Source organism: Annulohypoxylon maeteangense (assembly GCF_022496945.1).
Source record: "Annulohypoxylon maeteangense strain CBS 123835 unplaced genomic scaffold GGS22scaffold_1, whole genome shotgun sequence".
NCBI lineage: Eukaryota > Fungi > Ascomycota > Sordariomycetes > Xylariales > Hypoxylaceae > Annulohypoxylon > Annulohypoxylon maeteangense.
Genome location: NW_025953248.1, coordinates 2,266,736 through 2,292,760, shown reverse-complemented (window position 1 = coordinate 2,292,760; position 26,025 = coordinate 2,266,736). Strand labels below are relative to the sequence as shown.

The 26,025-nt window shown below is 46.3% G+C and overlaps 10 protein-coding genes across 10 annotated transcripts; 5 read left to right on the top strand and 5 right to left on the bottom strand.

Moving 5' to 3' along the window:
• Window positions 1-2,532: 2,532 nt before the first annotated feature.
• On the top strand, window positions 2,533-4,106 carry GGS22DRAFT_150124 (geranylgerany transferase type II beta subunit). The gene is made up of 2 exons (XM_047959264.1): window positions 2,533-3,014; window positions 3,117-4,106. Exons 1-2 carry the CDS (start codon window positions 2,645-2,647, stop codon window positions 3,740-3,742), a joined length of 996 nt encoding a protein of 331 aa, XP_047823996.1. The 5' UTR covers window positions 2,533-2,644; the 3' UTR covers window positions 3,743-4,106.
• Window positions 4,107-4,212: 106 nt separating this feature from the next.
• GGS22DRAFT_194349 (putative ethanolamine utilization protein) lies at window positions 4,213-4,961 on the bottom strand (the record flags this gene model as incomplete). Its single annotated transcript, XM_047965493.1, has 3 exons — window positions 4,586-4,961; window positions 4,439-4,530; window positions 4,213-4,382 (listed from the first exon to the last, which is right to left on the bottom strand). Exons 1-3 carry the CDS (start codon window positions 4,729-4,731, stop codon window positions 4,213-4,215), a joined length of 408 nt encoding a protein of 135 aa, XP_047823995.1. The 5' UTR covers window positions 4,732-4,961.
• A 1,112-nt stretch (window positions 4,962-6,073) lies between these two features.
• GGS22DRAFT_9081 (iron reductase domain protein) lies at window positions 6,074-7,936 on the bottom strand. Its single transcript, XM_047968393.1, has one exon. It carries the CDS (start codon window positions 7,650-7,652, stop codon window positions 6,252-6,254), a length of 1,401 nt encoding a protein of 466 aa, XP_047823994.1. The 5' UTR covers window positions 7,653-7,936; the 3' UTR covers window positions 6,074-6,251.
• Window positions 7,937-9,086: 1,150 nt separating this feature from the next.
• Window positions 9,087-9,420, bottom strand: GGS22DRAFT_183505 (uncharacterized protein; the record flags this gene model as incomplete). The annotated part of the gene is made up of 2 exons (XM_047964100.1): window positions 9,087-9,158; window positions 9,217-9,420. The coding sequence occupies 2 exons, from the start codon at window positions 9,418-9,420 to the stop codon at window positions 9,087-9,089; spliced, it is 276 nt and encodes a 91-aa protein (XP_047823993.1).
• Window positions 9,421-10,406: 986 nt separating this feature from the next.
• On the top strand, window positions 10,407-10,735 carry GGS22DRAFT_150117 (uncharacterized protein). Its single transcript, XM_047959263.1, has one exon. It carries the CDS (start codon window positions 10,468-10,470, stop codon window positions 10,642-10,644), a length of 177 nt encoding a protein of 58 aa, XP_047823992.1. The 5' UTR covers window positions 10,407-10,467; the 3' UTR covers window positions 10,645-10,735.
• Window positions 10,736-10,778: 43 nt separating this feature from the next.
• On the top strand, window positions 10,779-11,893 carry GGS22DRAFT_150116 (uncharacterized protein). The gene has a single exon (XM_047959262.1). The coding sequence runs from the start codon at window positions 10,941-10,943 to the stop codon at window positions 11,652-11,654; it is 714 nt and encodes a 237-aa protein (XP_047823991.1). The 5' UTR covers window positions 10,779-10,940; the 3' UTR covers window positions 11,655-11,893.
• Window positions 11,894-14,727: 2,834 nt separating this feature from the next.
• Window positions 14,728-16,744, top strand: GGS22DRAFT_183503 (uncharacterized protein; the record flags this gene model as incomplete). The annotated part of the gene is made up of 3 exons (XM_047964099.1): window positions 14,728-15,198; window positions 15,257-15,775; window positions 15,833-16,744. The coding sequence occupies 3 exons, from the start codon at window positions 14,728-14,730 to the stop codon at window positions 16,742-16,744; spliced, it is 1,902 nt and encodes a 633-aa protein (XP_047823990.1).
• A 719-nt stretch (window positions 16,745-17,463) lies between these two features.
• Window positions 17,464-20,819, bottom strand: GGS22DRAFT_194346 (muts domain V-domain-containing protein; the record flags this gene model as incomplete). The annotated part of the gene is made up of 1 exon (XM_047965492.1): window positions 17,464-20,819. One exon carries the CDS (start codon window positions 20,817-20,819, stop codon window positions 17,523-17,525), a length of 3,297 nt encoding a protein of 1,098 aa, XP_047823989.1. The 3' UTR covers window positions 17,464-17,522.
• A 424-nt stretch (window positions 20,820-21,243) lies between these two features.
• On the bottom strand, window positions 21,244-22,696 carry GGS22DRAFT_177176 (subtilisin-like protein; the record flags this gene model as incomplete). The annotated part of the gene is made up of 6 exons (XM_047963495.1): window positions 21,244-21,417; window positions 21,478-21,815; window positions 21,866-22,019; window positions 22,064-22,114; window positions 22,164-22,379; window positions 22,409-22,696. The coding sequence occupies 6 exons, from the start codon at window positions 22,694-22,696 to the stop codon at window positions 21,244-21,246; spliced, it is 1,221 nt and encodes a 406-aa protein (XP_047823988.1).
• A 2,597-nt stretch (window positions 22,697-25,293) lies between these two features.
• GGS22DRAFT_150105 (uncharacterized protein) lies at window positions 25,294-25,804 on the top strand. The gene has a single exon (XM_047959261.1). The coding sequence runs from the start codon at window positions 25,361-25,363 to the stop codon at window positions 25,727-25,729; it is 369 nt and encodes a 122-aa protein (XP_047823987.1). The 5' UTR covers window positions 25,294-25,360; the 3' UTR covers window positions 25,730-25,804.
• Window positions 25,805-26,025: the final 221 nt, after the last annotated feature.

The window sequence follows — 26,025 nt, the reverse complement described above, 5'->3', positions numbered from 1 at the left end:
AAGTGCATAGAAATGTACAATAGGGGAACGAAATCAACACCATCTTGACTTTCGGTGTGGAGTGATGATCATTGAAACAGATCGTGACTCGGATATATTCGATAGTGTTGTTGAACAGTTGCAATCGCAAAGTTCCCGTAGCCACAGCCGCGGTATCCGATCATTGTTAACTTCATGATAGGTACCTACTTCGAGTATTAAACTAAATACTACATGTAGGTACTTGCTACGTGACTATCGAAAGGAGATAGTAGACTAGGAATTCAATGCGTAGCGGTTCGAGCTGCAGAACAAGTTCACTAAACACGCATACCTAATAAGTCAAGGGGGGGTGTTTTCGGATGCCCTTAGTTATCGGCTCCCTGCAAGGCTTTAGCTGTTTCGGGTATGGCGCAGACCTTTTGGAAACTGAGTCTGATGTACCGTTTTGAACCAATCAACCAATTTTATTCTTATCGATAGGTTTTTTGTGGAAACAAAGTCTTCTAATTGGACGATTTGATTTCATAATTCATAAAGATGTATAAAAGTATAATTTTATTAACCAATTAAATTATTACTTTTCAAATATTAATATATTTGTAGCTATTACATAAGTTAACTATGAAGCCTAAAGTAGTTAGCGCTTCGGTTAAACGAATGAAAGTTAATCCGAGCCCGACCCTAACTATATCTGGCCAATTAGGATAAAGCCAGCCAAGCGACTAAGCCTATTTACAGCTAGAGGATAGCTTAATTTGCTAGTCCGGCCAAGCTATGCTCAAAGTGGTGACTCGGACACTCTTAGCCAATCATGAGCTAGCATCCTTCTTGTCATTTTTTGAATGTACCGTGTTATACCCAAAGCGGCCCCCGCCATACCCGAAACAGCTAAAGCCTTGCAGGGAGCCGATAACTAAGGGCATCCGAAAACACCCCCCCTTGACTTACCGAGATTTTCAATTTGATACATATCAATGTACCTACTTACCTACCTCCAAGGAAATATATCAAAATCCAATAGTCCTTACCTAGGTGCATGTGCACCCTGGGTATTAATATCACATAAAGTATTCAGGTAATAGATGAAAGATGACATTGGTGTCATGCAGAAAATACAGGCCCCGAACTTCGAAGCGAGTGATCTGATAATATCGAAGTTTCAATGGCCAGGCGGACCTCCCGGGTCCACACTACATCTGGCGAAGGCGCGTAACAAGATTTTGGAATCTGAAACAAGCTGCCACGCACAACCATTCTCTCCACCTTTGCCCGCTTTTCCCTTACCTCCTACATACATATCTCAACTACAACTACATACTACATACTATATACTAGTATCTTTATATTGTACCATCTTAGCGCTAGACACTTCTATACCTGGCCACACATACGATGGTAAATTTTAGTTGAGAAGCTTAACGTTTCAGAATATCATGAGATATTTAGGTTTCTTACATGAGATATATTACAACGTTGAATGGTGCAAACATGTTTGCTGTTATTAATATCGTGACGGTAACAAAATCTTTATCTCGTAAAGACCTATGCTAGGTATGTATTCTCACAACTCCACATAAGGGGAAATGTATGGTCCGATGGTAGCGGCTTCATGTTTCTAAACATATCTTCCCTCGGCCGAATAATACTGTCATACGTGCGGCACCGATGGAATTGCCCCTTACAACAACGAAGCCCATGCTTTATACACCTGGGCAGGTAATCCCACAATTCCCATTGTACGAGGTTCTTTTGACGAACGGCAGTTGTTTGACAGGAACTAGTTCACCTATTTGTCCTATCAGGACAACACTGGGGATTTGTTATGTCACGACAAACGATATACGGCGTTCAGTTCAATACAGAAATTAAACTCGAGTGTTATTTAACAGTTTAATAAAAGCAAGACTGCCAGTAAAGCTAAAGGTAATCATGGCACTTGTTGTATTTTTATGTGTCAGAGGAACTCCTTGCCCCTTATAAACTTATAGCAGTCAAGTCAATTTGGTAGCTTGGATACTGATAACACACCATTTATATGTTTCGCTCACAATACAGCTGAAATGTGGCAAATCATGTTTAAACACAACATCCAAGTCTTCGTCACTTCCCAGGGAACCCCTGAGAATGCAATGAAAACAAGAAAAAAAAAAAAAAAAAAGATGAATGTCGCATCACCTGGAAGCAGTGTTAGACCAGAGACACAATGGGGGCGAACATGTGCAAGCACAGGGGAATCGCACCCCTTGGCACAAAAATTGGTATAATAAATGAGCGAGTTACGTTGTAACTCTTTCAGATATTAAACTGAAAAGAACAGATACTACACTTGATCTAAGCCATATGGCAAAGAGAGCTAGAGAAGAAAGGAAAAAAGACTGAGAAGGAGGAGATTGTGGGAAGTCTTTATATAATAACTGAATTTAGGGTATTGCCAGGCGGTAAGGAGCTACCCCACATTACCTTTGGCAGGTACCCCACCTCCGGACCTCGCATCCCAAGGATTTTTAATAAGTTACACTGTTGCCTACCTCCGCTGCGCCAACTTTTACAATTCACTATTATTCACCTTTCAGCCTTCGTCAGCTCCACCTGTTCGAGGTCTATCCTACGCCTCCTCTTTTGCCGATCCAAATATCCGACCCTTCAACGTTGAAGTTCGAAAATGTCGGGAATACAAAAGTTACCAGACGAGCTACAGCTTGCGACAGCAGCCCACGTAAAGTACATACAGAGCTTAGATACGAAGAAGGATGAATATGAGTACTGGCTTACCGAACATCTTCGCCTGAACGGACTCTATTGGGGGCTTACCGCACTACATTTGCTCCGACACCCCGACGCCCTGCCTCGAGACGAAGCCATAGATTTCGTTCTCTCTTGTCAACACGAGACCGGCGGATTTGGTGCTGCGCCCGGCCATGACGCACACATGCTCTACACAGTCAGCGCCGTGCAGATCCTTGTTCTACTCGACGCCTTGGACGAGTTAGAGAAGCGTGGCAAGGGTGACGGCAAAGCTCAAGTGGGCAAGTGTGAGTCAATCAGTCACGGCATAGCTCAATCCTTATTTGCTGTTTCTTTTGCCGTTGTCAACCGCGCGTCGAGCACAACAGCTCGCTAATCCTTGCTTTTAGTCATAGCGAATCTCCAAAACCGGGAAACCGGCGTATTTGCGGGCGACGAATGGGGAGAAGAAGACACGCGATTTCTATATGGCGGGCTAAATGCTCTCTCCCTCCTAGGTCTACTGGACATTGTCGACGTGAATAAAGCTGTCGATTACGTTGCGGCGTGCGCCAATTTTGACGGTGGATATGGCGTTAGCCCCGGCGCCGAGAGCCACTCCGGCCAGATCTTCACATGCGTGGCTGCTCTCGCTATTGCCGGCCGCAAAGACTTGATCGATATTGACAAGCTAGGCAGCTGGCTCAGCGAGAGGCAAGTTGCCCGCGGCGGCTTCAACGGGAGACCAGAGAAGCATGAAGATGTATGCTACAACTGGTGGGTACTGGGCAGCCTATCAATCATTGACCGCGCGCATTGGGTCGATAGGGAGAAACTTATCAAGTTTACCCTTAGCTGCCAAGATACTGAAAAGGGTGGTCTGTCAGACCGTCCCGGTAATATGGTTGACATCTGGCACACTTTCTTCGGCCTGACAGGCTTAAGCTTGCTGGAGTATCCCGGTGTGGAATACATTGATCCCGTGTATGCTCTACCGAAATCTACGATAGATCGTGTATTTGGTAGGGCAGGTTAACTGCGCAACAGTTCCTGGAAAACGTCTGTCCGATTCATCTATGTCGAGTCTTATGCAATGTTGATAGAATCGAGAAGACAACGTCGTTATAAGGTGACTATGAGTGCATTCATGGAATTCAACATCAAAATTGATACCTATATTTACCATCTCTTGCAATAAGCAACCTACTAGCTTGTTCTAAATGATAGTTAGGATACAAGGCAAGAGTAGATAGACTTCAGATGTTTTCCCCCTTTGTTCGTATTTCATTACGTCATACGGGCTTTGGGATCACATTTGTACATTCCATTCACTGCTTTTTAGATCCAATTTGATAGGTAATCTTCAAGTCGCTCGACTATCAAAAAGAAACCAAGTAGAGGGTATATATCTTCATTATTTATGTACACTTGGTGAGAATAGATCAACCAGCCTTAAACAAGCCACTTTTCATCCCACGCCTTTATTTGATTTTTACACGTATTTATTTATGCGTCATCGGCCTTTCGCTGTCCGGTATAGAAGGCAAGCCCGTAATCTTCCGTGGTGAAGGTGATCTTGGAGCCCTTGGGGAAGTAGAAGACGTCGCCGGGAACTGCGTGCACCTTGTTGCCTGCCTCGTCGCTGATATCGAAGCTACCCTCGATGATGATTTTCACTAAATACTTGATCAGTCGTCTTATGTCAGGAGATATTCTGGCAAGGAAAGCTTACTCTCATGGTAGTGGTAGGCATATACTAGCGGAGTTCCCTTCTCGAGTCGGTAAAATCCAGCGGATATGGGCTTCTCGGGGTCGAGCTTGTCACTATCATGAAGTTAGCCACATTGTACACGAGGTGAGGATCCATGCCAGAACTTACGATGAAGATACGTCTCCGAGGAACGCATTGTCGTTGGCGATCAGTGGCGGCTTGACGCTCGACGCTTTCGCGTAGTAGGTCATTGCAACGGGAGTAGTAGCCATTTCGGATTTTTTCTTGTTAACTTTGCTGAGTATAGATCCCATTAGATATCGTGATCGATTAAGTGCTGGAAGCTGTTCTTGGTTGGAACTGTCGCTGACAAACTTCTCCTATCCTACAAGAGCGCGATGCAAGCTTATATACATCCTAAGACCCCCTCCACGTCCTCAAAACCCCGAAGGCTTCCCGACTGACGTCTTCACCCTTATCCCGAATTCGGCCACGATAACTTTGTGCGATGCTGCCCAGATATTCGCTTCCTCCGGTCAGGAGATAACACTAGACTGGCTGTTTTCCATAACACACGTGCGAATCGAGACCGGCGTCGTACATCTAGAGCGTTACCGTTTACGGCGGGGTCGACGGCTCTGGTTGGACGGCGTCCCCTGCATTATCTCGGGCAGGTCCAAGATCTGCGGCTAGCAGGTCGAATTGGCCACGCCGATTGGATGGGGATGATTCGGCATCGCGTTTAGATAAGCTATAACTCTGGGGTTGGGGATCTTATCGAAGCTGCGCACTCGATAGACTCGTCGCTAGCTTTAAAGCGGCGCTCTTCCTCGTCGATAAACGGGAATTTGAATGAGATCCTTGGTGTCGCCCCGCATGCATCTCCTTATGCCTAGCAGCTAGGCTACTACCTAGTATCCAAGCAGATATCTGCATACGAGAGCCCCAATCGCGGTACTCAATTTGTAATAGTAATAGTATCCTATGCATATTAGTCAATATTGCCTAGTCGCGCTAATGAGGTGGAAGCGAAAGAATTCGGGGTAACGAACCTGTGTTGTGATGTTGTTTCCGTATAAAGGTAAGTGCAGTATCTTCCTCGTACAAACTTGCGTCGTCTCATATATCTTTCATGGACACCATCTTTTACCTAATGGTTTTTTCTGTCTTGGTATTCGTGGATTCTACTGAGAGATATTGTTTGTCCTTAAATCCCCCTCGTGGTTGGTATTTCTATCATTTTATTCTTCCTACGCTCGTCATAGGGATAAGGCATGATTCTTCTGATGATTAATCTTAACAATTGGCGCGCGGGACAAAAGTCCATGGGGATTTGAAGGAATTTTATCATTTCTTTATCCCTTGAACTTTTCGGTAAGTGGGCTGCGCAACGTGTCCTCCGAAGAAAATAAATCAGCGCCGAATAAACAACTGTGGCGTTTTCTGGTGGGCTGGGATGCGTTAGGATGTTGAACATTCACGAAATTCGGCAATCATTTAGTGTTCTAGTTCCAGTGGCCGATTTTTAGGAGTTAGGTAACACCTACAAGTCTAGAGTCTACACTAAATTGGGGTAGCGATAGCCCTGAAGGACTCTTTGTTTTAGGACTCACAGCACCCTAATATGCCCCTCAGGGCGGCACGGACCGTTAGCGCAGTCTCCTCGTGGAAGTACCAGATTTCTACAACTGATCAACAACACTATGTCTTCGTGAAAGAACGGCAAAATATTGTACATTTCTGCAGTCTGGTTGTTATTTCATTTATGATAAAGGCAGTCACTCTGGGGTACTGCTCTCCGTATACTACTATAAAGGTTTAAGTACTCTGGTAGTTACGCCTTTTCGGACTTCCCCATCATGGGTTTTGACTCTTCATCGTGTAGGGTTTCCGAAGACGAAGCATCTTCTTCCTCCTCATCATCATCTAAGTCATCCAAAGCGAAGTAGTTGGTTAAGTCATCCTTGTTTCCATCAGGGTTAGACTTATTCATTCTTTCGGCACGGGCAGCTTTGATTCTCTTCCATAATAACCAAGCTGTGAGCGCGACTGCTTCAAAGCCCACTACAAATCCCATTATTCCGACGCTAAGACGGGAATACCCGCGGAGGACGAGACCAGTCACAAGGTTCGTCCAGCCTCCGATCATCATGAACCTGCCAAGATAGATGTGGGAATGAGAGAGCCAGGTACGGCGACGAAGGCGAAGGAAGACCATGTGGTGTCGCCAGCCGAGAATCCCCTGCAGCCCGAGGGAGGCCACGAGCGTGATGCCAAGTATTTGATGGAAGGTATCGACCTTGCGCCCAAGAACGAGCCCCAGCGCAAAGCCTGCGACCGTGAAACCAGAGGCAATAAGCTGTATGACCCAATGGTACTTGAAGGCTTTCATGCGGCCAGACCGCATGGCCAACACCCCGAGAGGGAAGAGGAATAAAAAGGCGATTCCCATGAGTATTCCATGGACATGGAGTATAGGGTTGTTCTTAAGCCATGCTATCCCGTATGCGGCCGACATACCCGGGCTCTCGCTGACGCCGATGGCTTTCATTCCGTATATGATTGAAGGTGGACTCGGGGGACTCTTCCACGTGTTCAATGCTCTCGACATATCGACATAGAAATTTCCCCATCCACCTTTACCAGCGTGATGGGCATGCATTTTCAGATGAGCATCGTACGGGAAATCGTCGAATTCTTGCTTGTTATTCCATGCCCACAACCATGGCTGCGACTTCGATGTGGCGGAGATTTTCGTTCCCGGGAAGAGATGGCATGAGTAACAGACGACAGACATTACCGCTGATACGGTACGCGGATCCGAAGGGGATTCTTGCCAATCGGCACGTAATAGATGTAGCTCAGCTCCGTCTTTCTTGTCCTCTTCGGTGATGAGTGTTGGTTGTACATGACCGATGGACTTTCGGATGCTGACAACGGGTTTCTTAGACGCTAGCGGGTCGCCGTAGATAATAAACATAAGAGCACCTTCCATAACTTCACCTAAACCTATGGCAGTCCATCCGACAGGCGTGCTGTCCGGACGAAGGACACTCATAGTTAGGAAAAGATCGTGAGCACTGGTGGAGGCATTGTAGTGCGTCAACATGCTCATACAGAAGTCAATCTCGTTGGTCTCAGCGCCATTTCTGCAATACTGAATCGGCTCTGAGGCAACGAGACGAGCGAGGGGGATAATGCTCGCCGCCAGCGAGAAGAGAGCTTGGAACTTCATCCCGGAGATACCCTCACTTTCAAGTTCGGAGGGCTCGGATTTAGAAGAGAGAGTAGAAAAAGATCCATTGGAAAGAGGGAAGACGGAACTATTCGATCAATTCAACTTGAATACGCTATATACCTCGAGAGGCGGGGTATGCTGACAGTGATGTCTGTATATCTGCGGCGTATATGCAGTCAGACTATGGCGACATAGCAGAGTAGGTCCAAGTTAAGCTTACGGCTGGCGGCATTCACTGTTGGTTGATGCGGGTTTCGAGGCGATGCAGCGATCTACTGCAGAGTAATGCCGTGCCACGAGTCCGGTAGTGGAGATATTAAGGCGGATCTGCTTACGGAGTGGACTTGCGTGAAATTCGATTGGGTAACCGGCAAGACCCTACTGCTGATCCGCTAGCGATCGTCCCCTGGAGTTAAATAATGCAGCAGTTCATTGCTCCAAGCCGACCATCCTTCGCACATCGAATCCTTCCCTCCCATTCTTTGCTTCTTTCTGACTTCATGTATCTCCGGCCTGACCGGCTGGATGATGGACGGTTTGCGTGAAATAAGGCATTGAGGAGGAATTAATGGAGCAGGTTGCTAATTTTAAAGAAACTTTTTTGTTTGAGAGTTCGGGTGGTCGGTAGGTGCACGATCCTCTTCCTTCCTATCATATGATCTTCATCAAGCCGTTGACATCAACATTCGGACTCACCAGTTATCATATGTGAGAGCCGAAAAAAGCAACCGCCTTTGATGTCAAAAAAAAAGTTTGTTTTCGGTGACAGATTGCTCATGGGAAATAGTACGGCATTGATTCCCCGGATCCGCGGATTCGGAATGCGGGAAGAAATCGGATCTCCGAAAAAACGGGTAACCAACAGGGCATCCCAAAACAGGGTTTCTTTTTCTTCTTTGAAAAGGAGGCTTATCCCGCCATTCATACTTGATATACCTAGTGCTGTCATTCCAGGTACTTATCTTGCCTGTTGATACATTGTTAGCAGTTTAACATTGTTTGAAGACCTCCTTAGGGGGATCGGTACTTCACCTAATTCCTTACCGCTAGCCGAGCTTCATATCCCAGACTGAGTTGTCATTTACCTAGCAGCCAACAACCTATTACTGGTATAACAATCATAGGTCTATTTGATAGAATGAGCTATGCGTCTTGTCATGATCTTTTACAATGATGTCTCGCTGAGAAATATGTATAAATACTACCGTAAAAAGTCTGGAATCTCTTCATCCTAGCTAGGTAGAATAGAGGCATCACAAAGCGTCCGGGAAGGAAGGAGAAAACTTTGAAGCACGGGGCATAACATTTAACCTTGCTATTGAGAGTTTTAAGTGGATGAAGGACGATGACTTTGACCGGATTTTTCACTAATACTCCCAACTTCGAATATGTTATCTTCTCTCATGTTTATAGTCTCGGAGTTGATGAATCTTAACATTGGAACCGCTGCTGTGTGACCCAATCGCACATCACTTTGCCCACGCAGCCACAGCATTTACACGCCTTTATTATGTAGTTAGCTGACGTCTCTCTAAATGCTTTTTATATTTTCATGTCTTACTTTTTTCGCCCTCGCATTATTGTCCGTGCCACCAATGCAAGAGAGTGTTTGGTTGTCCCTGAATCGGAATTGGTTGTAACAGGCATTGGCATTGATGACATCGGCACAATCGTCAGTTGCTGCGAGCTCTCGACTGCATTCAGGTACTTGTTGACCGAGGGCTATGCCAACCCAGAGAAGAGTGAATGTGGATGATAGCTTCATTGTGAGTTCCGGGAGGGCGTGTTTGGTGAGAATACTTCAAGGTGGAACGATTACGGTGAGTTTTCTGATAGACGAACACGACACACTAAAGGAGATCGTGTGTATTTTTGGAACGGGCCAGATGATATTAGTAGAATAAAACGATACTTTCGTTCTAGTGGTGTCTATGATAACAAATTCTCAGCTTGCTTTAATTAAGGCTTTTAGCCGAGGATGGATGCCAACTGCAAATATCACATTCCCCGTATTATGTCAGTTATGTGTAAGTAATAACCAAGAATTGAATTTCTACTTTCATTTGCCAGTAATGGAAAGTATCTTGTATGTTATAGTGCGGGGACGGTGAAGAAGGAAACCGGCGTCAGTCACTCCGCTCTAATAGGAGGTAGTAAGGTATGGCCCAAATATGACTTCGAGGAACGTGGGCGCTCCGACTTCATTGAACCACTATCCCCGGGTTTTATATCGGCCTACGTTCTAGTTAGAAGTCGAATAAAGCTGTTCAAGGTATCCTTAAATCTCAAAGGACAAGGCGATATACTTACCTACCTACATGTAAAACATCTGCATATATATTATATTAATCACGACGTTGAACTAGGGTATGTTCTTATGGCAATAAGAAACATGGTAAAAGAGGTTTCAAGCTTGAATGGGAGAAGCATCTACCGGACAGGCCTTAATATTTGCTATATTGATACGTCATAGATGCCAAATAGCTGGGAGAGGCTACTTTTGTCATCTCTACCCAACCCATTGCTGTCTTCGTCTTCCTGTGCAAGTCCCGAACTAGTAAATGTTCTCCACATTAACCGGATCCAAGGTCAAGCAGCTCGCCTATGGAAATCTTTGCTGATATTAAGGGTCGATATCATCCGTGACCGAAGACCAAGCTTGTCTTCCCTGGAGGTGTGGGAAGAGCGGCAGTGGTTTGCGGCGATGTGAAGGCCCACCAACGCCAATATCATAACTACTACCACTATCTTCCGACTTTCTGCCTTTCCTAGACTGACCACAACCCCCAAACTAACAGCCTAGGCAATCCTTATGAACATGAAGCTGAACGCGTTTATTTCTGCCTTAGGGCTATTTGCGCCCGCAAATGCATTGCTCCGATTCGGTTGTTCGAGTCTGACCGTCCAACGTTTGGACCCCTTGGTCAATCCGGGAATGAACCCGTCCGCTCATCTTCACCAGATTATAGGAGGAGTACGAGACTTATGAGTATCGAAGATCTGTACCTGTGGCTAACATGCTGTAGAACTCATTCAACGCGTCGATGCCACCAGAGGATCATGATCTGCCTGGATTATCGACCTGTACGAGTTGTCAATTTACGGAGGATTTCTCAAATTACTGGACGGCTGTCCTCTTTTACCGTGCCAAGAATGGCACTTTCAAGAGGGTCCCTCAAATTAACCAAGCAGGTATGGAGGGTACTCAGGGAGGCATGGTAAGATCTAGGTGAATTCTAAGCCGAGGCGAGGATATTCTAACTTAGTTGGAAGGTCGTATATTATATGAGCGACGCCTTGTTCGACACTGCGCAAAGGTCGACTGTCACGGCTTTCAAGCCTGGCTTCCGCATGCTTGTTGGCGATGCGGTGTTCCGTGACCGCGAACAGGCCAGGAAGTTCCGACAACTAACATACATCTGTATGGAGAACCAAGGTACCAGAGCGCCGGAATACATTGGATTCCCCCCGAAGGCCTGCCGAGGCGGTATTATGGCTAACCATAGATTTCCGACCTGCTGGGATGGAAAGAACCTCGATTCGCCTAACCACCAAGACCACGTCGCTTACCCAGAGTCCGGAACATTCGAGTCTGGTGGACCTTGCCCTGCTACACACCCTGTCCGACTACCGCAAATCCTCCTCGAGACCATGTGGGATACCAGGGCATTCAACGACCCCGCAGACTTCGCCGACGGTAACCAGCCATTTGTATGGTCGACTGGCGATGCTAGTGGCTATTCCAGCCACGCTGATTACCTCTTTGGATGGAAGGACACTTCTCTCCAGAAGGCAATGGATGGCCATACCTACGTCTCTGCGCCAATGCTCAAGACTCAAAGCATTGCCCAGCAGAACCAATGCAAAGTTCCTGATATGGTGAAAGAGAATATCGACGGCTGTAAGTACTCATCAATCCACCCAGGAAACGACTTTCTCGAGCTAAACATGCTTTTCACAGGGTTGACCAGCCTCCCGGGTCAGAATCCGGTGGCGTAAAGAAAGATGCTTCTAGAATACCTAGCAATGAGAGTGCCCCGACGACTGGGAATTGCGACTGAAGAGTCAAGACACGGAAGCTTTTTACATCCACAATTGACCTTGTTGTTACCTCAATGCTATTTTTCAATGCTGTCTTGCAGTCAATCAATATGGGTTGTAATAAATTCGAGATTTTCGGACCGAGATTTGCTGGTAATACTTGACCTCTTTTCGAACGATACTTTTTTTCAGGTTCGTTTGCTCAGGTACAATGACTGTATATGCGTGCACTGTTTCATTGGCTAAGAAAATAGATGCATCTATGATAGATGCTTTTTTAAATTAATATTCCTAGCCAATCATTGTAATGGCTTACAACTAGCCTGGAATCAATGAGCGCACACCGTCTAAATTTTAGTTTAGAGTTACGAAGGTTCAGGCCAAAAGTTTGGACCATCAAGCCACGTCCCTTGCCCAGTGCGTGATTAGATAAGCAGCTATTTCATACTGTATCAGGTTTAGGCTAGAACCGCTACTTGATAGCGATCCATTCACTAAATTCTAGTGGGTAATCGCTATAACCTAAGCCTATTTAAGGAGCTTAGCTACTAAATAAAAACGCCACACGATAGCATGTTATTCTAGTTCACACGGCTTTCAGCCACCAGCGCCCGCTGCACATGGTCCAAACTTTTGGCCCGAACCTTCGTACTTTATTAACGTTCTTATTCTAACGTTTCGAACTTTATTTAATGATTATCCAATTACTTCTAGGAACACAGGTACCTAATATCAAATGTTGACGAGTAACTACCATAATGATTATAAATAATAATTTTAGTATTTCAATGTGAAGTATTCTTATGATACATATGTACTGAGTACTTAGTAGACATGTATTCAACATAAAATGGTATCAGGAAAATTGATGTATGAAGTGCATAGGTTAGGTATGTGTTGACGCTATGGTATGAGACGACATGTCAAGTATCCCCTTCTTAGTTTATTTAGGTAACTTACAAGTACTACAGTGGGGTGGATACTAACGGTATAATGCAGGGGATAGTTCTGATTTTAACGTGGCGTGGTAAAATTAACATACAAGTCACTTTTGATACCAGTCTACAGGTAGGTATGATGTGGATGTTGTTATGTCCTTAGGATCGTCTTATGGCTACCTATTACTAATATATCTACTGTTATATTCATGTAGGGCTGAAAGAAAAGAAGGATGTACGAGGTCGACGTTCATGTGCTGTGCTTCCCCACTAGCTCGGTACTTACCTACCTAGTACCTACTAGTTATGTAATTAGAGACGATATATATGATACTTAAGTACCTGCACACCTATAGAAATGCGTAGACAATTTCCTAATAAAGTAAAGGGCCTTTATTTTAAGTTCCAAGTTTATTTAATGGCACATAGATATGTATCCACTTTTACAAGGTAAGTACTGTTATGTATTCGGCATCCCAATTCGCCGGCCGTCGCCTATATTAGATATAATAGATACTTACATGAGATATCTAGATGATAACGAAACCGATGCAATTATCGTGTGGGAAAGAACTGATGATACTCCAGTGGATACCTAGTATAGTATTATCGATTGAACTCAATTGGCAATTGCAAGATGTTTAGAAATACAGGTAGAGAAATGAAATACCAACCCACCCTCTCTCCTCTCCCCTCCCAACTTCCACTTCCACTTCAACCCTTCACCTACTTCGCAACTTCAACAATTGTCAATTCAAGTATCGGTTGGCCCTATCTTTTTCAATTTAAAAGAATTGATTTAGGAGTCAACGCCTTCTTTCCATCTACACTTCTCTACTACCCATTCATATGGCAAGAATATCCAATATCTAAGGTAAGTTCCAATACTATTCATCTAGGACACCCTCATTCCCTTTTCCCTATTTACTCGCATCTCTTGAGAAAATGGGCCTCTTTCTCTTCTAGATCACCTCTAGACAAATGTCTAAATGATCTCAATTCCAAGAAATACCCTCTGGCCATTATCCTGCCACTCTCTTGTTTTATGGAAAAGAAATCTCTCTCGTCATTGAGCCTAGGAAAATATAAAGAGCATCAAATCAATTTCCCAATGTATTCACAACCTACACACAATATATCGCGTCACTTTCGTCGAGCTACGAAAATACGGTAGCTTGACGATACCTTCACTGGATTGTCGCTTCTACATCTATACCTGCCTTCTTGACGTACATATCTAACGAAGGAAACTACAGGAATTCCGAAAGGAAGCTGCAAGGAGCACGACTCGGCAACTTCGATCAGACACCTTGGTTCTAGCCATACTTTGCGGAGTATTGAGCGTCGGGCTGGTGATAAATATCTAGGTATGAGTATCCAAATATCACGCATAGATCTTTGATGACTTTCATCCCAAAGATTTGATGGTTATGGGTGGCCATTTACTTACAATTCAATATTGAACTCTTTAGGTTATCCACCGGAGTGCCTACTAGGAGACTTCAACCTATCCGAATCTCGGATTTGCGACTACGACTACCGGCATCAAGGATCCATAATATTAAACCCCCCATCCCGTCAACTCGCCAACTTTCAGCTCGCACCTTCAACCCATCAAAGAATCCTCTCATCTGGAGCGTCTTAGATTACATTCATCTCTGTCAAGTACTAATTCCATTAGTCACTCTTTCACGACCGTGATCCTGATATTAAACGGTATGTATTTCTTCTGATTTAACAGTTCCCCCTTCTATTTCTTCATAGAATCCCACATGAGGAGACTCGACTGCTTTCACATCTGGTACTTCATTGAACATTCCCTCTCCTATATTTACACCACTAGATTCCCTGCTTCTCCGTTCAATCAGCCCAACAAGTGTTTATCACAGAATGAACTAAATCTTAAGGGCTTCTTATTCTATCTAATGAAGACTTATTGGTCTGGCCCCTTTCTATCATGGGTTATCTAGCTCAGTTAACAAGCCATGCTTGTGGATTTCTATTTATAAAGCCGGTCTTTTTTCAAAGTTTGTTTTAAGCGGTAATTATCAATTGGGAACATATTCATTCGCTAATAGTTCTATTTACAGAAGATGGCGACCTATTCGCAGGTAGACCATGCCTATATGGCTGGCGACCGTGGCGAGCCGCTTCATCAGGGACAACCCCTCGAACAACCCGCTCCCCTAGTCCACCAGGGAGATCCAGCACAGATTCCTCTCATCTGTTACTCTTGCGAGAAGCAGCAGAGATTCTCCGACCTTTCTCACCTTCTGACGCATGTTAGCTCTAAGGCGCACTTGTTGGAGCTCCACAACTTGCAAATCATCAGTCAGATCGATGAAGCTGCCGCTATGCGTTGCCAACAGTTTGACATATGGTACAAGACGTATAACATCCAGCAATTAGTTTTACAACGTATGGAGGCACGTGGCGAGAAGGGTGCGCAGCTGAGCCGACGAAGCCAAACCCCAAGAGATTCACCTATGAGCCGCCCCACAACACGTCGCGGTGGCCGTGGAAGCCGTGGCGGCCGTGGCAGTCGTGGCCGTCGTGGGGATGCTGTAAGTCCTAACCATGTCATAATTATAGAAGAATACTCTAACGTATGCTTTCTGAAAGAACTCCCGCGGTCGCGGTCGCGGTCGCAGAGTCCAGGATATTACAGGCCTTAAGTATGAGCCGGATGAGGGAATGGCCTATTTAGGCGCGTACAATGGCGTGGAAAACAATGCTATCCAATCTTGGCCGAATCAGCTTAACGCGTTAATGCCTAACGAGGGGGACCTGGATATGATGTCCCGTGGCGATTTCGAGAGTGTCAGCGACGAAAACATCTCTGTCAAATGCGCATCATCAGAGGGGAGCCCGTCGGACATCATCACTGACAACATTGAGATGCAGGAGGTCGACGCAGGTATTCCATCCCTCAAAGGCACAGTCTTCCCTGGCATGGGTCTCTTTGATGCAGCTGAAGAGGAGCAGCGCCGCAAACGAAACCAACGAAAACCTCCCGCCGTCCTTCAGCAGCTTGAGATAAATTCAACGTTAGTAAGCACGGATGAGAATGTGTTCGATGTCAACCTTGACCACCAACGAACTCGGGATGTTTACGATGATCCATCAACGGATGAGGATGAAGTGAGTGAAAAGAAGAAAAGAGTTGGTTTGGTATGATCGACTGACTGGAATATATAGGACGCTGATGAAGAGGAAGACGAAGAGGATGATCTAGTAATGAAACCCAGACGCCGAGGTCCTCAAACCCGTGCAGCCACGGCTGCAAAGAAGACTAGACATGCTGCCATGTCTCGTGATACTCGTATCACACGTTCTAACCGAGTAACCACACAGGGCGCGCAGCTCAGATTCCTCCCTCTATCAGATGACACTACAGTAGAGCGCCGTCGAGCTTCAGACACTGGCAGACGAATGACCAGATCATCATTTACACATGGTTCAATGCCACAGGCACAGACACAAGCACAGCTGCCGCTCCACAGTCATGGATTTCACGGCGATATTGGTCTTTACCATGACCCGTTGAACATGGACGCTGGATTAGGTTGGGATTTATTCCCACCCTTCGCCGCAAACACGCCGGCTAACACTGAACAGATCCTGCCACCAGTCCTTCCGGAAAACGGAGACGGCAGTGAGTCATGGCAAATGCCTCTCCAATCCTCATACATGGGACATGGACTCACTTTTCCTGACAGTCACGACCGCTTGCCAGGCCTCGCTTTGAGACCGGGCAACCCCAACCTTTCGTTCGCGTCCTCAAATGCCGTCGCGAAACGATCGCCGACCTCCTCCCATTTCGGCGGAAAGGAGAACGAAAACATGGGCTTGAAGCAAGCAGCCGCGCCCTCTAACCCTTACTTGCAGACAGCTACCTCTGCCCCAGGGGAGAATTACAACCCTCTTTATGTCCAGCCACGAGATGGACTTGGATTTAACATGTACTCGTATGATGAGAGTGCAAAGCCGGCAATGGCCACAAGCTTCCAGCCTATCAGCAACCAGGGCGTGTTCAGTCCCCTACAGATGGCACCACAGCATAGTGCAGCCTACTCTTCAACCCAAGGAGGCGGCGACTTCGACCTCTAGAGAAACTTCCGTCGATATTTCGAATTCAAATTAACCACGCTGAAGCTGTTGTACATGGGAAATCATGTTATGGCAAAAAACGTGACGACTTATCAGTTGGTTCATTTGCAATTTGATCGACGTTTTTCGTGGGAATTCTCAGATCCCTATTCACATCATTACGTTCTCTGAGGTTATGGGCTTCCTAAGGTCCTCATTTGCTAACATCATAGTTGGACTCCTCATTGACACAGTTCAATGTCTGACTACATTCTCACCGTCGACTAAGTGACTTATCAGACCATTAAATGCAGTTCGGTATCACGGCGGGATTCGGGAGAAAACCCGCACAATCCCAGGGTATGGGTAGAGTGATTGGGAGACACAACATCGCAAGGTAATGTGGAATTCATCTGAATTCATACATTATCATAACATTGGCTTGAGCTCTGTACTTTGCTAATTTCAGTCTGGTTTTATTCGCGTCGGATATGGTGGATTCACTGACCTACCATGGTGCTTGTTGTCATTCGGCACTCCGTGGGTCATTTAACTGGGTTGCGGTTGGCGGTCCGATGAAGGCGTTTGACGATAAACCATACATAGATGAATCGGGCTTTGTTGCATCAACCTAGCTATTTTGATGATTGGACTTTATCTTTACACGGGGTATGTACATTAGTCCATGGCTATTATTTAGGCTTCGCGGCGCGTTCTATTACAACAATTGCATTGAATTTACTCATAAAAACCATCGTATTTATTACAGGCAAGTCCTTAAAGGTTGAGCTGATCGATCCTACAGCTGCTCGATGTTTGATATAAGATGGTCCAGTTGGTCGGGATTATTTCCCAACACGTCAGCTAGGAGCCTTGCCGTACCGTTTAACCTGCGCGTCTTGATCGTCTCCTCGAGTTCCCTGGATTTCTTCGCCGCTACGTCTAATACCTTCCGTGGAATGCGCGCTAGTCTTGCCACGTTTAAACCGTAGGATCTGTGCGCGACGCCCTCGCCTACTTCATAGAGGAAGGTGATTTCGTCTTCGTCATCTTCTTCGTTATCCTCGGCGATGCCGTCGCGTTTGGCGGCGGTGAAGCGCATATGTACGTTTTTACAGCGGCCGGCGAGGCCGTCGGCGACGCGGGATAGGTTCTGGTAGTGGGTGATGAAAAGGGTAAGGCATTTCGTCTCGGTGACGACGTGTTCGAGGACAGCGTGCGCGATGGCGGCGCCGTCGTGGGTGCTGGTGCCGCGGCCGAGCTCGTCGAGCACGACGAGGGAACGCGGGGTCGCGGCGCGGAGGATCCGCGCTGTTTCGCTTACTTCGACCATGAAGGTGGATTCGCCGGCGAATAGGTTGTCGCGCGCGCCCATGCGCGTGTAGATTGCGTCTGTGAGGGTGAGGGTGAATGAGTCGGCGGGGACGAAGGAGCCAATTTGCGCTAGCAGGACGAGAAGCGCGACGGCGCGGACGAAGGAGGATTTGCCGCCCATGTTGGGGCCGGTTATTAGGTGTGCGAGAGGCGAGGGCGAGGCTAGGGAGGTGGTGAAGGGGATGTAGGATGTGGTTAGGGTTTGCTCGGCGATGGGGTGTCGGCCTCCTGTTATGGAGATGGTGGGGGGCGTGTCGGAGGGGAGGAAGGTGGGTTTGGTGTAGCCTGGTAGAGCGGCGACTTTGGAGAGAGATAGGAGGCAGTCTAGGGTGGCGAGGGAGGAGACGGCGTCGCGGAGGGGTTGGTAGTTTGCGGCGATGTCTTCGAGGAGGGATGAGAATGCGGTGTCGCAGGCGGCTGAGAGGGCTTCCTTGTGTTGGTCGCGTTCTGACATTAGGCGCACGACCTCGGGGGTGTGGAAACGCGAGAGCTTCTTGGTGCCACTAATCTTTAGCCAAGAGGCAGGGACGCGCTTGAGCTCGGCGTTGGGCACTTCTACGAGATACTCGATGCCGGCGACGGTCACGTAGGGCACGGGGGTCTTCTTCCCGAGCGTTTGGGCGGCTACTTTGCGATGGGCGTCGAGCTCTTGCTCTACGGACGCGATACCTAGCTTGTGTTCTGTGATATCGTCTGTCTCTTCACTCTCTCGGAAGAAACTATATTTGTCGTCTCTTCGTGCGGCATCCGCGTTGATGCGTTCGAGGTATGACAGAACGGTTGGCAAGATTTGCGGCAACGAGAAGATGGCTGTGCTGATACCTTCCGCCTTGAAGCCTGTATCCTCCGCCGACTTCACTCGTCCAAACTCCATTGCTATCCTCTGTAGTGTTTGGAGGACTGACAGAAGCTCGGGACGTGTGCATTTTCCATAGTATATACGGATTAGACTCCTCTCGAGATCCGTCTTGGTATTTTTCAATAGGTGCTCCAATTGGTCGACTTTGGCAGTCGAAGCATTCTCTACGAGCTCCTCTACAGCAGTCACTCGTTCTTCGAGACGTTCTTTGTCTAGGAGAGGTCGACCGATCCACTTACGTAGAAGTCGCTGCCCGAAACGGGTTACAGTCTTGTCGAGTGCCCAGAAGAGACTGCCCTTTTCAGTGTGGTCTGTTGAATTTCGATATACTTCTAGACTCTCCAACGTGGTGCCATTGATTAACATGTGCTGACGAGCACTGAAAGATTGAAAGTATTTGGTTAAGTCAAATATGTGCTCTAGCCCATACTCTGTCAGGTGGTTGATCATAGAGGATAGGCAAACCGTGACAGGCTCTGGCAACTTTAGAACTTTGTCTAGAAGTGCACTGGCTTGATCGTTGTTGCCCTCGGAAGCTTCCTTGAGCTTGGCGGAGTAGAATTGAGCGACATGGGAGTATGCTTCGGCGGCAATGGTTTTCGACTTTGGAATCCTTTCGATTCTGCTTCTGTCGCCAAAAACATTGGTTGCGCTGCCGGATAGATGTTGCAGAAGCTTATCTGTAGCTTTGGAAAGCTCGCCGACAATGACAAACTCGCATGGCGAGATATGTAACAATCTCGTTTCGATTTCGCTTCGCATGAAGCCGTCCTCGAAGTTGTCATAGATTATATCACCGGTTGCAGGTTGTACTGCGATTATGCCAACATCAACTTTCTCGTCGGTGCCCCAACCCTTGGCTTTCGTTTCTGTAAGGCAAAGCAAGTATCCACCTGCCGGAGCCCCCGAACTACCTTGATCTAGCTCACCAATTTCATCGACGTATGTGCCCTTGGTGTAGACATTTGTGAGTTTCCTCGTGAAGGGGGCATTGCGATTATCTCCAACTTTTTTCAACGCTGCAGTCTCTACTTGGCGGACAACACCAACTTTGTGACCGGCTGCTACCAAGCGCTTAGCGTGTACTGGTAGTCGATGTACAGGGATACTGGCAGATGCGAATCTGTCGAGATGTGCTTCTGACGGATGTTCGTCGTAACGGAACTTTCCAGGTATGCATACAATGCTTAGCTCCTTTGCAGCAACGCGGGCATCTTCGCCAAAGAACTTGAACTTGTACCCGACCTCGACAATCAATATGGTGTCCATATGCTTCCTCTTAATATCGAGGAATTGAATCTCCATTGGTGTAAGCTTGCCAGTCTTGGCGCCCTTCTTCTTCCCCTTTGTAGGTGGAGGCGGTTCTTCCTCCTCACCATCTTCCCCATCCTCGTCCGCAGCTTGGGTATCGTCTTCTCCTTTGCCACTTCGATTTCTACCATATGCCAAGCTGTCCGGCCGCCCGAGTTTTTGTACAAATTTACGGTGCAGTTCTTCTCTCTTCCGCCTTTCGGCAGCACTAGGTTCTTCGTCCGATGCATCATCGTGGGAGCTCGATTTGTTATAAAGGTAGCGTTCCGTACGTGTGCCCGGTCTACTTAGAGCTAGAGTAGGGGTTGGCTCTTCTATATCGTCATGCTCATTCTCGACTTCTTTTCCTTTTGTTTTCTTCCTTAACGGTATATCGTTTCCGTTATCAGTATCTTCTTGGAGAGGTCGCTTGCGGGAGCTTTCGGGGGATTTGCTGGGGGTACCGGCATCTTCGGTCTGTGGCTTTCGAGGCGCGGATAGGCCGTTAACCGTCTTCGGAGTGAAGAAATTGGTGAGAGATTGTTGCTTTTTCCCTTTCGATTGGGCTGACATTCTGGAAAGCACGAATACCACGGGTGGTTTTAATTTGTAAGGCCTCGTCTCGTCTTGGGAATGTGTTTTGGGGACGGAACTCGTTCATGGATGTGAAGTCGAACGCGTCTGAAATTAGTGGACGCGTTAAGTGCCCATGCTTTCGGCACGGGCCAATGAAGCTTCAGGGGTTATCCCTACCCCGTCTTCACTAAGTTACGGGGTACCCACCCCGGCATTTAGGGACAACTCCACTACCTAGGAGGTGCCTAAGCACCCTAAACTTTCACACTTGCACTTGGTTTCTTTCCAATGGTCATGATCGCATCATTACTTCAGGGATTGAATCAATTCCGATGTAATCATACTAATATTGTATACCTATTTATATACCTATTCATTTCTCCTTTTCTACTACTTCCGCATGTTAACTACTGAAGACTACTTAAAGCTCAGCTTTATTGCCGTTGAAGGCGATTAAATTCGGACTTCCGTTCGCATTCTGCACCTTGCCCTGGGTTCCAAGTTGCATGAGGCGATTATTTACATCTTCCTGCCCTGATATGAATTCTCGCGAGAACAGATATGTTACGAGCCCGGCAACGTGAGGACTTGCCATCTACAATAAGAGTTAATAATCTCTTAGAGGGTATAAGGAAGCAGCTCTCATGATACATACACTAGTGCCGCTCAAAGTCCGGTATGATGTGTCGCTGTCTTTCCAGGCCGAATAGATGTTATCACCAGGGCCGAATATGTTGACACAAGCTCCATAATTCGACCAATTAGGCCGAATATCAGATTCGTCCACGGCTGCTACTGTGATAGCTTCAGGTGCTGAAGCTGGGCTGTACGTGCACGCATCGACACCGTAGTTGCAGGCTGCTGTTACTACTGTTATACCAGCATCAACGGCACTTTTGACGCAATCGTTCAGAGGCTGATATTTAGGACCTCCTATCGACATGTTAATCACAGATCGAGTGATCCTGCCTTGCGACTGGGCATCATTCACAGCTACCGAAGTCAGTCTATATTGAAAGCAGCCAATCAGGGATCGAACTCACCCCATTGTATCCCGGCAATCATTCCGGACCAGGCTCCGGATGAGTTTTGATCTAAAACCTTCACTGCAACTAGCATGGTACTATTGTCGACTCCGACAGTGTTACCGCCTACTGTAGCGGCCGTATGAGTTCCATGCCCGTTATCGTCAACATTCTATTCCCTGTTAGTGAGCTCGGTATCGGGGTCATTCGACTAACCTGAGATCCGCTGATGAAATTCTGGCCCCATATCGCGCGACCTCCAAATTCCTGCTTCGAATCAGTCTCGGTTTCAATCATTGATGAAAGGGAGCGTTACCTGGTGGGTCACACGGATTCCTGTATCTAACATATAGGCAAAAGTTGGGGCATTGTTATCGTCAACGTAATTCGAGATGCCAGAATTACGATGGGAGATTCGGCCTAAGCCCCACGTGTTCGCTGTCGGGCCTGACTTTCGAATGTTGGGAATGACACTTTGTGCTATCACTCGACTATCCCGTGCAACGTATTTGACCTTGCGCTTGTCAGAATCCTGCTACAGAGCGTAAACCATCAACTTACAGCGGAATTCTTTCGAATATCATCAAGGGTCGCGTTATCACACTCGATGTGGTAACCATTGAATCCGTGAACTTGGTAAGTCCTCACAACTCCTTGATTTTCATCATTGGCACGTTGAGAAGCAGTGTGTATTTTCCGATAGTGTGCTTGAAGAGTCTTCGAATCCGCCTTTTTCATAACTACGATATAGTTATCGACAATGGCATCAGAAATATCCCTATTTATGAGAGGGGCTTTAGCAAGAGCAATTGGGGCTAGAGCCGTAAGGAGAAGGTAAATAGTCTTCATAGTAACTGTGCCCTTAGGTCAAGAAACAAAAGACAACTGAAAGAGTGAACCAAGAGAGCGTGATAGCTAAGAAGCTAATAGATTTTACAGTGCGTAGGGGAGTTGGCTGAGCTACTCGATTTCCAACCACAACATATTCACCCGGTTTGAGGCCCCTTTATACTCATTTCATACACTTCTGCCGATACGGAAATTACGAACGTCCCATCGTCTATTCTGCGACTATATCCATAGTTTCATCCTCGAAACTAGACGAAGATACTCCTCAGGCTCTAGCAAACAGCTTTACGACGTTACTAGTTAATGCCAGCTGAAGAGTAGCGCCGAGACTTCTCTTACTTAGTAACAGAGTCAGATTCGCATACGCCGAATCTTCAATGAACGGCAACCCATTGCAACAGGTTACTCTTCGCTGGCACGAACCAGGATTTTCGTTCGTTCTAGAAGGGTTAAGTGAAACTCCGCTTTTCATTATTCAGCATGTCTTGCGGATGTGATCGGACTGTTTTCCTGCCCTTGTATAACGGCCTCACTTGAATGTTGGGCTTCAAGTTACGCAAAGTGGAATCCTTTAATTCGGGCTCGAGGTTTGGGCTTTGCCAACCTTATTTTTCCAGAGCTTTAAGTGCCAGTGCTATCTTGTGCGCCAAGGTTGTTCGTGGAAGTGAAGAAGACAACTATCTATTAACCATCTTTAAGTTATCCAACGTCGTATAGTTCTGCCTCTAACTAATCAAACATGCGCACCTTTGCGACCAATTGGTCTTTAAATCCATTCAAGTTCACCCCAGAGATTCCCAATCTTCCATGGCGGCAGCAGAATGCAGTAAAAAGTCCAAACAAACATGTGATGACTTCAGGTGATTAGGAGCACAAGTAGGCAGTGCCTGAAGGCCTCCCAACGTGGAAATACAGATATTCATTGCCGTGAGATAATGTCTAAGTGATAAACATAGGGGTTATATATGATAGGTGCAGCCTCATTTTACCTTATTGTATTCCTCAGCTCGGTATCTTGCCGAGGAGCGGATACGCTAGTGGTTCTGAGATAGATTGGTCGCCGATTGTTTCGGTACTTTCTTAGACGATCGTAAGGGAAAGCCCCTGTACGATATGATGTTGTGCGATTATTATCGGATACATATGGATGCCCTATGCCATGGAACGAAGCACGATGAGACTAAGATATCTCGGACCCCGTACCACTAAGCAAGGAATATTTTCTGGAACACCCGGGATACGGAAGATATAGTATTTGTTACCTGGGGTATGAGAATGCGAGTATCGCTCAAGCCGAGGGACCCCTCAAAGCTCAGGTATAGAGAACAGGGTGATAGGGTCTACAGCCGACTTCACACAAGACTTAACCTACAGTTGTCATTTTTGGTGTTCACGAAAGGAGAAAATATTTTTCATTCAGAGATAGACTCCTAGGTACTTTCTTGTCCGTATTTTACTTATTAATGATATGATTAGAAAATAGTAAAAGTACTTACCTAGGTACCTACATACCTAGTCTAATAGAAATTGGTCGAAAGCATGGCGGATTCTTTTGCCAGTGCCTATCCTCTAAACTAAGACTTGTAGTTAGCAATAACCTCCCTGAAAGCTAGCATAAATTACGCCTGCATGAGCCACTAATTTTCCTCCGGGGCTTCTGTAAAGTTGATTTTCTGCGCTAGTTTCAGGGTCCTATGCCTATGATGGATACCGGTATAAACTGATAAGCAATTTAGAGCTGAGCAACTGATAACGCAATAACCTTTCAATAGGATACCTAGGAACCGCACGCAAGGGTTGTAGTTGCTCAACTCTCGAACCTACCAGGTCACAGAGTTGGTGTCTCCATTTTGATTTATATGAGTGAGCTATGTCTTGCATTCACTTGTCGTAACTTGATACAAAAGGCCATCTTGTTTTTTTATTACAATACTATTATGTTTGAGATGTTCGAATGCTCCACTCATCCTCACTAGGCACGAGGATGAGTGACTCTTATAGCTAGGCTGCTATTCTAGTTATTGAATGACCTTCGTTGGTTGGGACTTTTCCAAGCAATTATTCTCCGTATGATTTGCTGTTAGAAACTAGATTGTGTCACTAGATCGGAGTTATAGGGGGTGCATAGATTTATTTCTAGTGATCCACTTTAGGCCAACTATTGATGTAGTGCAAGTAAAGTTTAGCGCTTTGCGGGGACCCTGTAGGGCGAGCGAAGGACATCCTCGTTGAACTTGCCGGGACTTCCAATTGGTTCTAGAAGGGTTTAGCAAAACATTAGGGCACTTAAGAAATTTGTATAAGGACCCTTCGTGCAGTATGCCAAGTTACCTACATGCCAGGTACCGGTACCGCAGTTAGGTAGCTGAGTGGGTATTATTCCAAACTTTTGGAATGGATGCAGTTTCCCCTGGGCTGCCTGGATATTCCTAAGAGGTGGCAAAAGAAACTTACCTAAGGTTTGATGACAAGAAGAAGGAGCAATTGGCTCTATGATGTAATGGGAGTACTGGGCATATAGATATAAGCACACCACTATGACGTATGACGCCTAATACATAAATTCACATTATCTACGAACACTTTCTGCAATTATAAATTCTTCTTTACTTGTATTTTTATCAGCCTGATACTCTGTACTTGAAGCATTAAAGTACTTCGCACATGTTCAATTCATTCATCATGTCATCGAACAAGAGCTACAGTTACAGTTCATCCTCTGTTTCTTTCTCGTCTTCTACCACCCGTGACGGAAAGACCACAGGGTCACGTTTTGCCGAGCATACCACCAGTGACCCGTCAGGTACCACGACGCATTTTGCCTCGCAGCGTTCTGGCGAGCCACTCCACCATGAGCGCCGTGAATACGATTCTTCAGGCCGTCTCACGTCTTCCGAAGGCCGAGCTCTGGGAGGTAGCGGCGTGGATACGAGACGCCGCATCGAAGATGTCTCAGATGAGCAGAGAGAGAATGATAAGTTGTATGAGGAGCGCATTGAGGATGAATATGCGAAGAGAGAGGGCGGTGCATAGAATAGAAACAAGTTATATTGTGCTGGGGGAATGAGGGTTACAGACTTCGTACTATGTTTAACATGAATATATGCAAAATAGATTGAATTCAACTTTCACGACTTGCAACCTCTTTTCTCTATTAGTGACGTCTTTCTTTGACTATCTCCATGGTTACTAGGTATTGATTAGTTCCTACCTGACTGGTAGGCAAGCCTGTCATTTTAAGATGATCAATACGCTAATAGTGCGCTAACTGGCTAAGAAGCCACTATGAAATGTGGCATATCGATGTTGGAGGCTAACCGCACAGGGTA

Bases quoted from the DNA above. Each gene is read 5' to 3' on its own strand.
- GGS22DRAFT_150105 (XM_047959261.1), top strand. From the start codon at position 25,361: ATGTTCAATTCATTCATCATGTCATCGAACAAGAGCTACAGTTACAGT.
- GGS22DRAFT_150124 (XM_047959264.1), top strand. From the start codon at position 2,645: ATGTCGGGAATACAAAAGTTACCAGACGAGCTACAGCTTGCGACAGCA. The intron at 3,015-3,116 runs GTGAGTCAATCA...CCTTGCTTTTAG, and splicing joins CAAAGCTCAAGTGGGCAAGT to TCATAGCGAATCTCCAAAAC.
- GGS22DRAFT_150116 (XM_047959262.1), top strand. From the start codon at position 10,941: ATGAGCGACGCCTTGTTCGACACTGCGCAAAGGTCGACTGTCACGGCT.
- GGS22DRAFT_150117 (XM_047959263.1), top strand. From the start codon at position 10,468: ATGAACATGAAGCTGAACGCGTTTATTTCTGCCTTAGGGCTATTTGCG.
- GGS22DRAFT_9081 (XM_047968393.1), bottom strand. From the start codon at position 7,652: ATGAAGTTCCAAGCTCTCTTCTCGCTGGCGGCGAGCATTATCCCCCTC.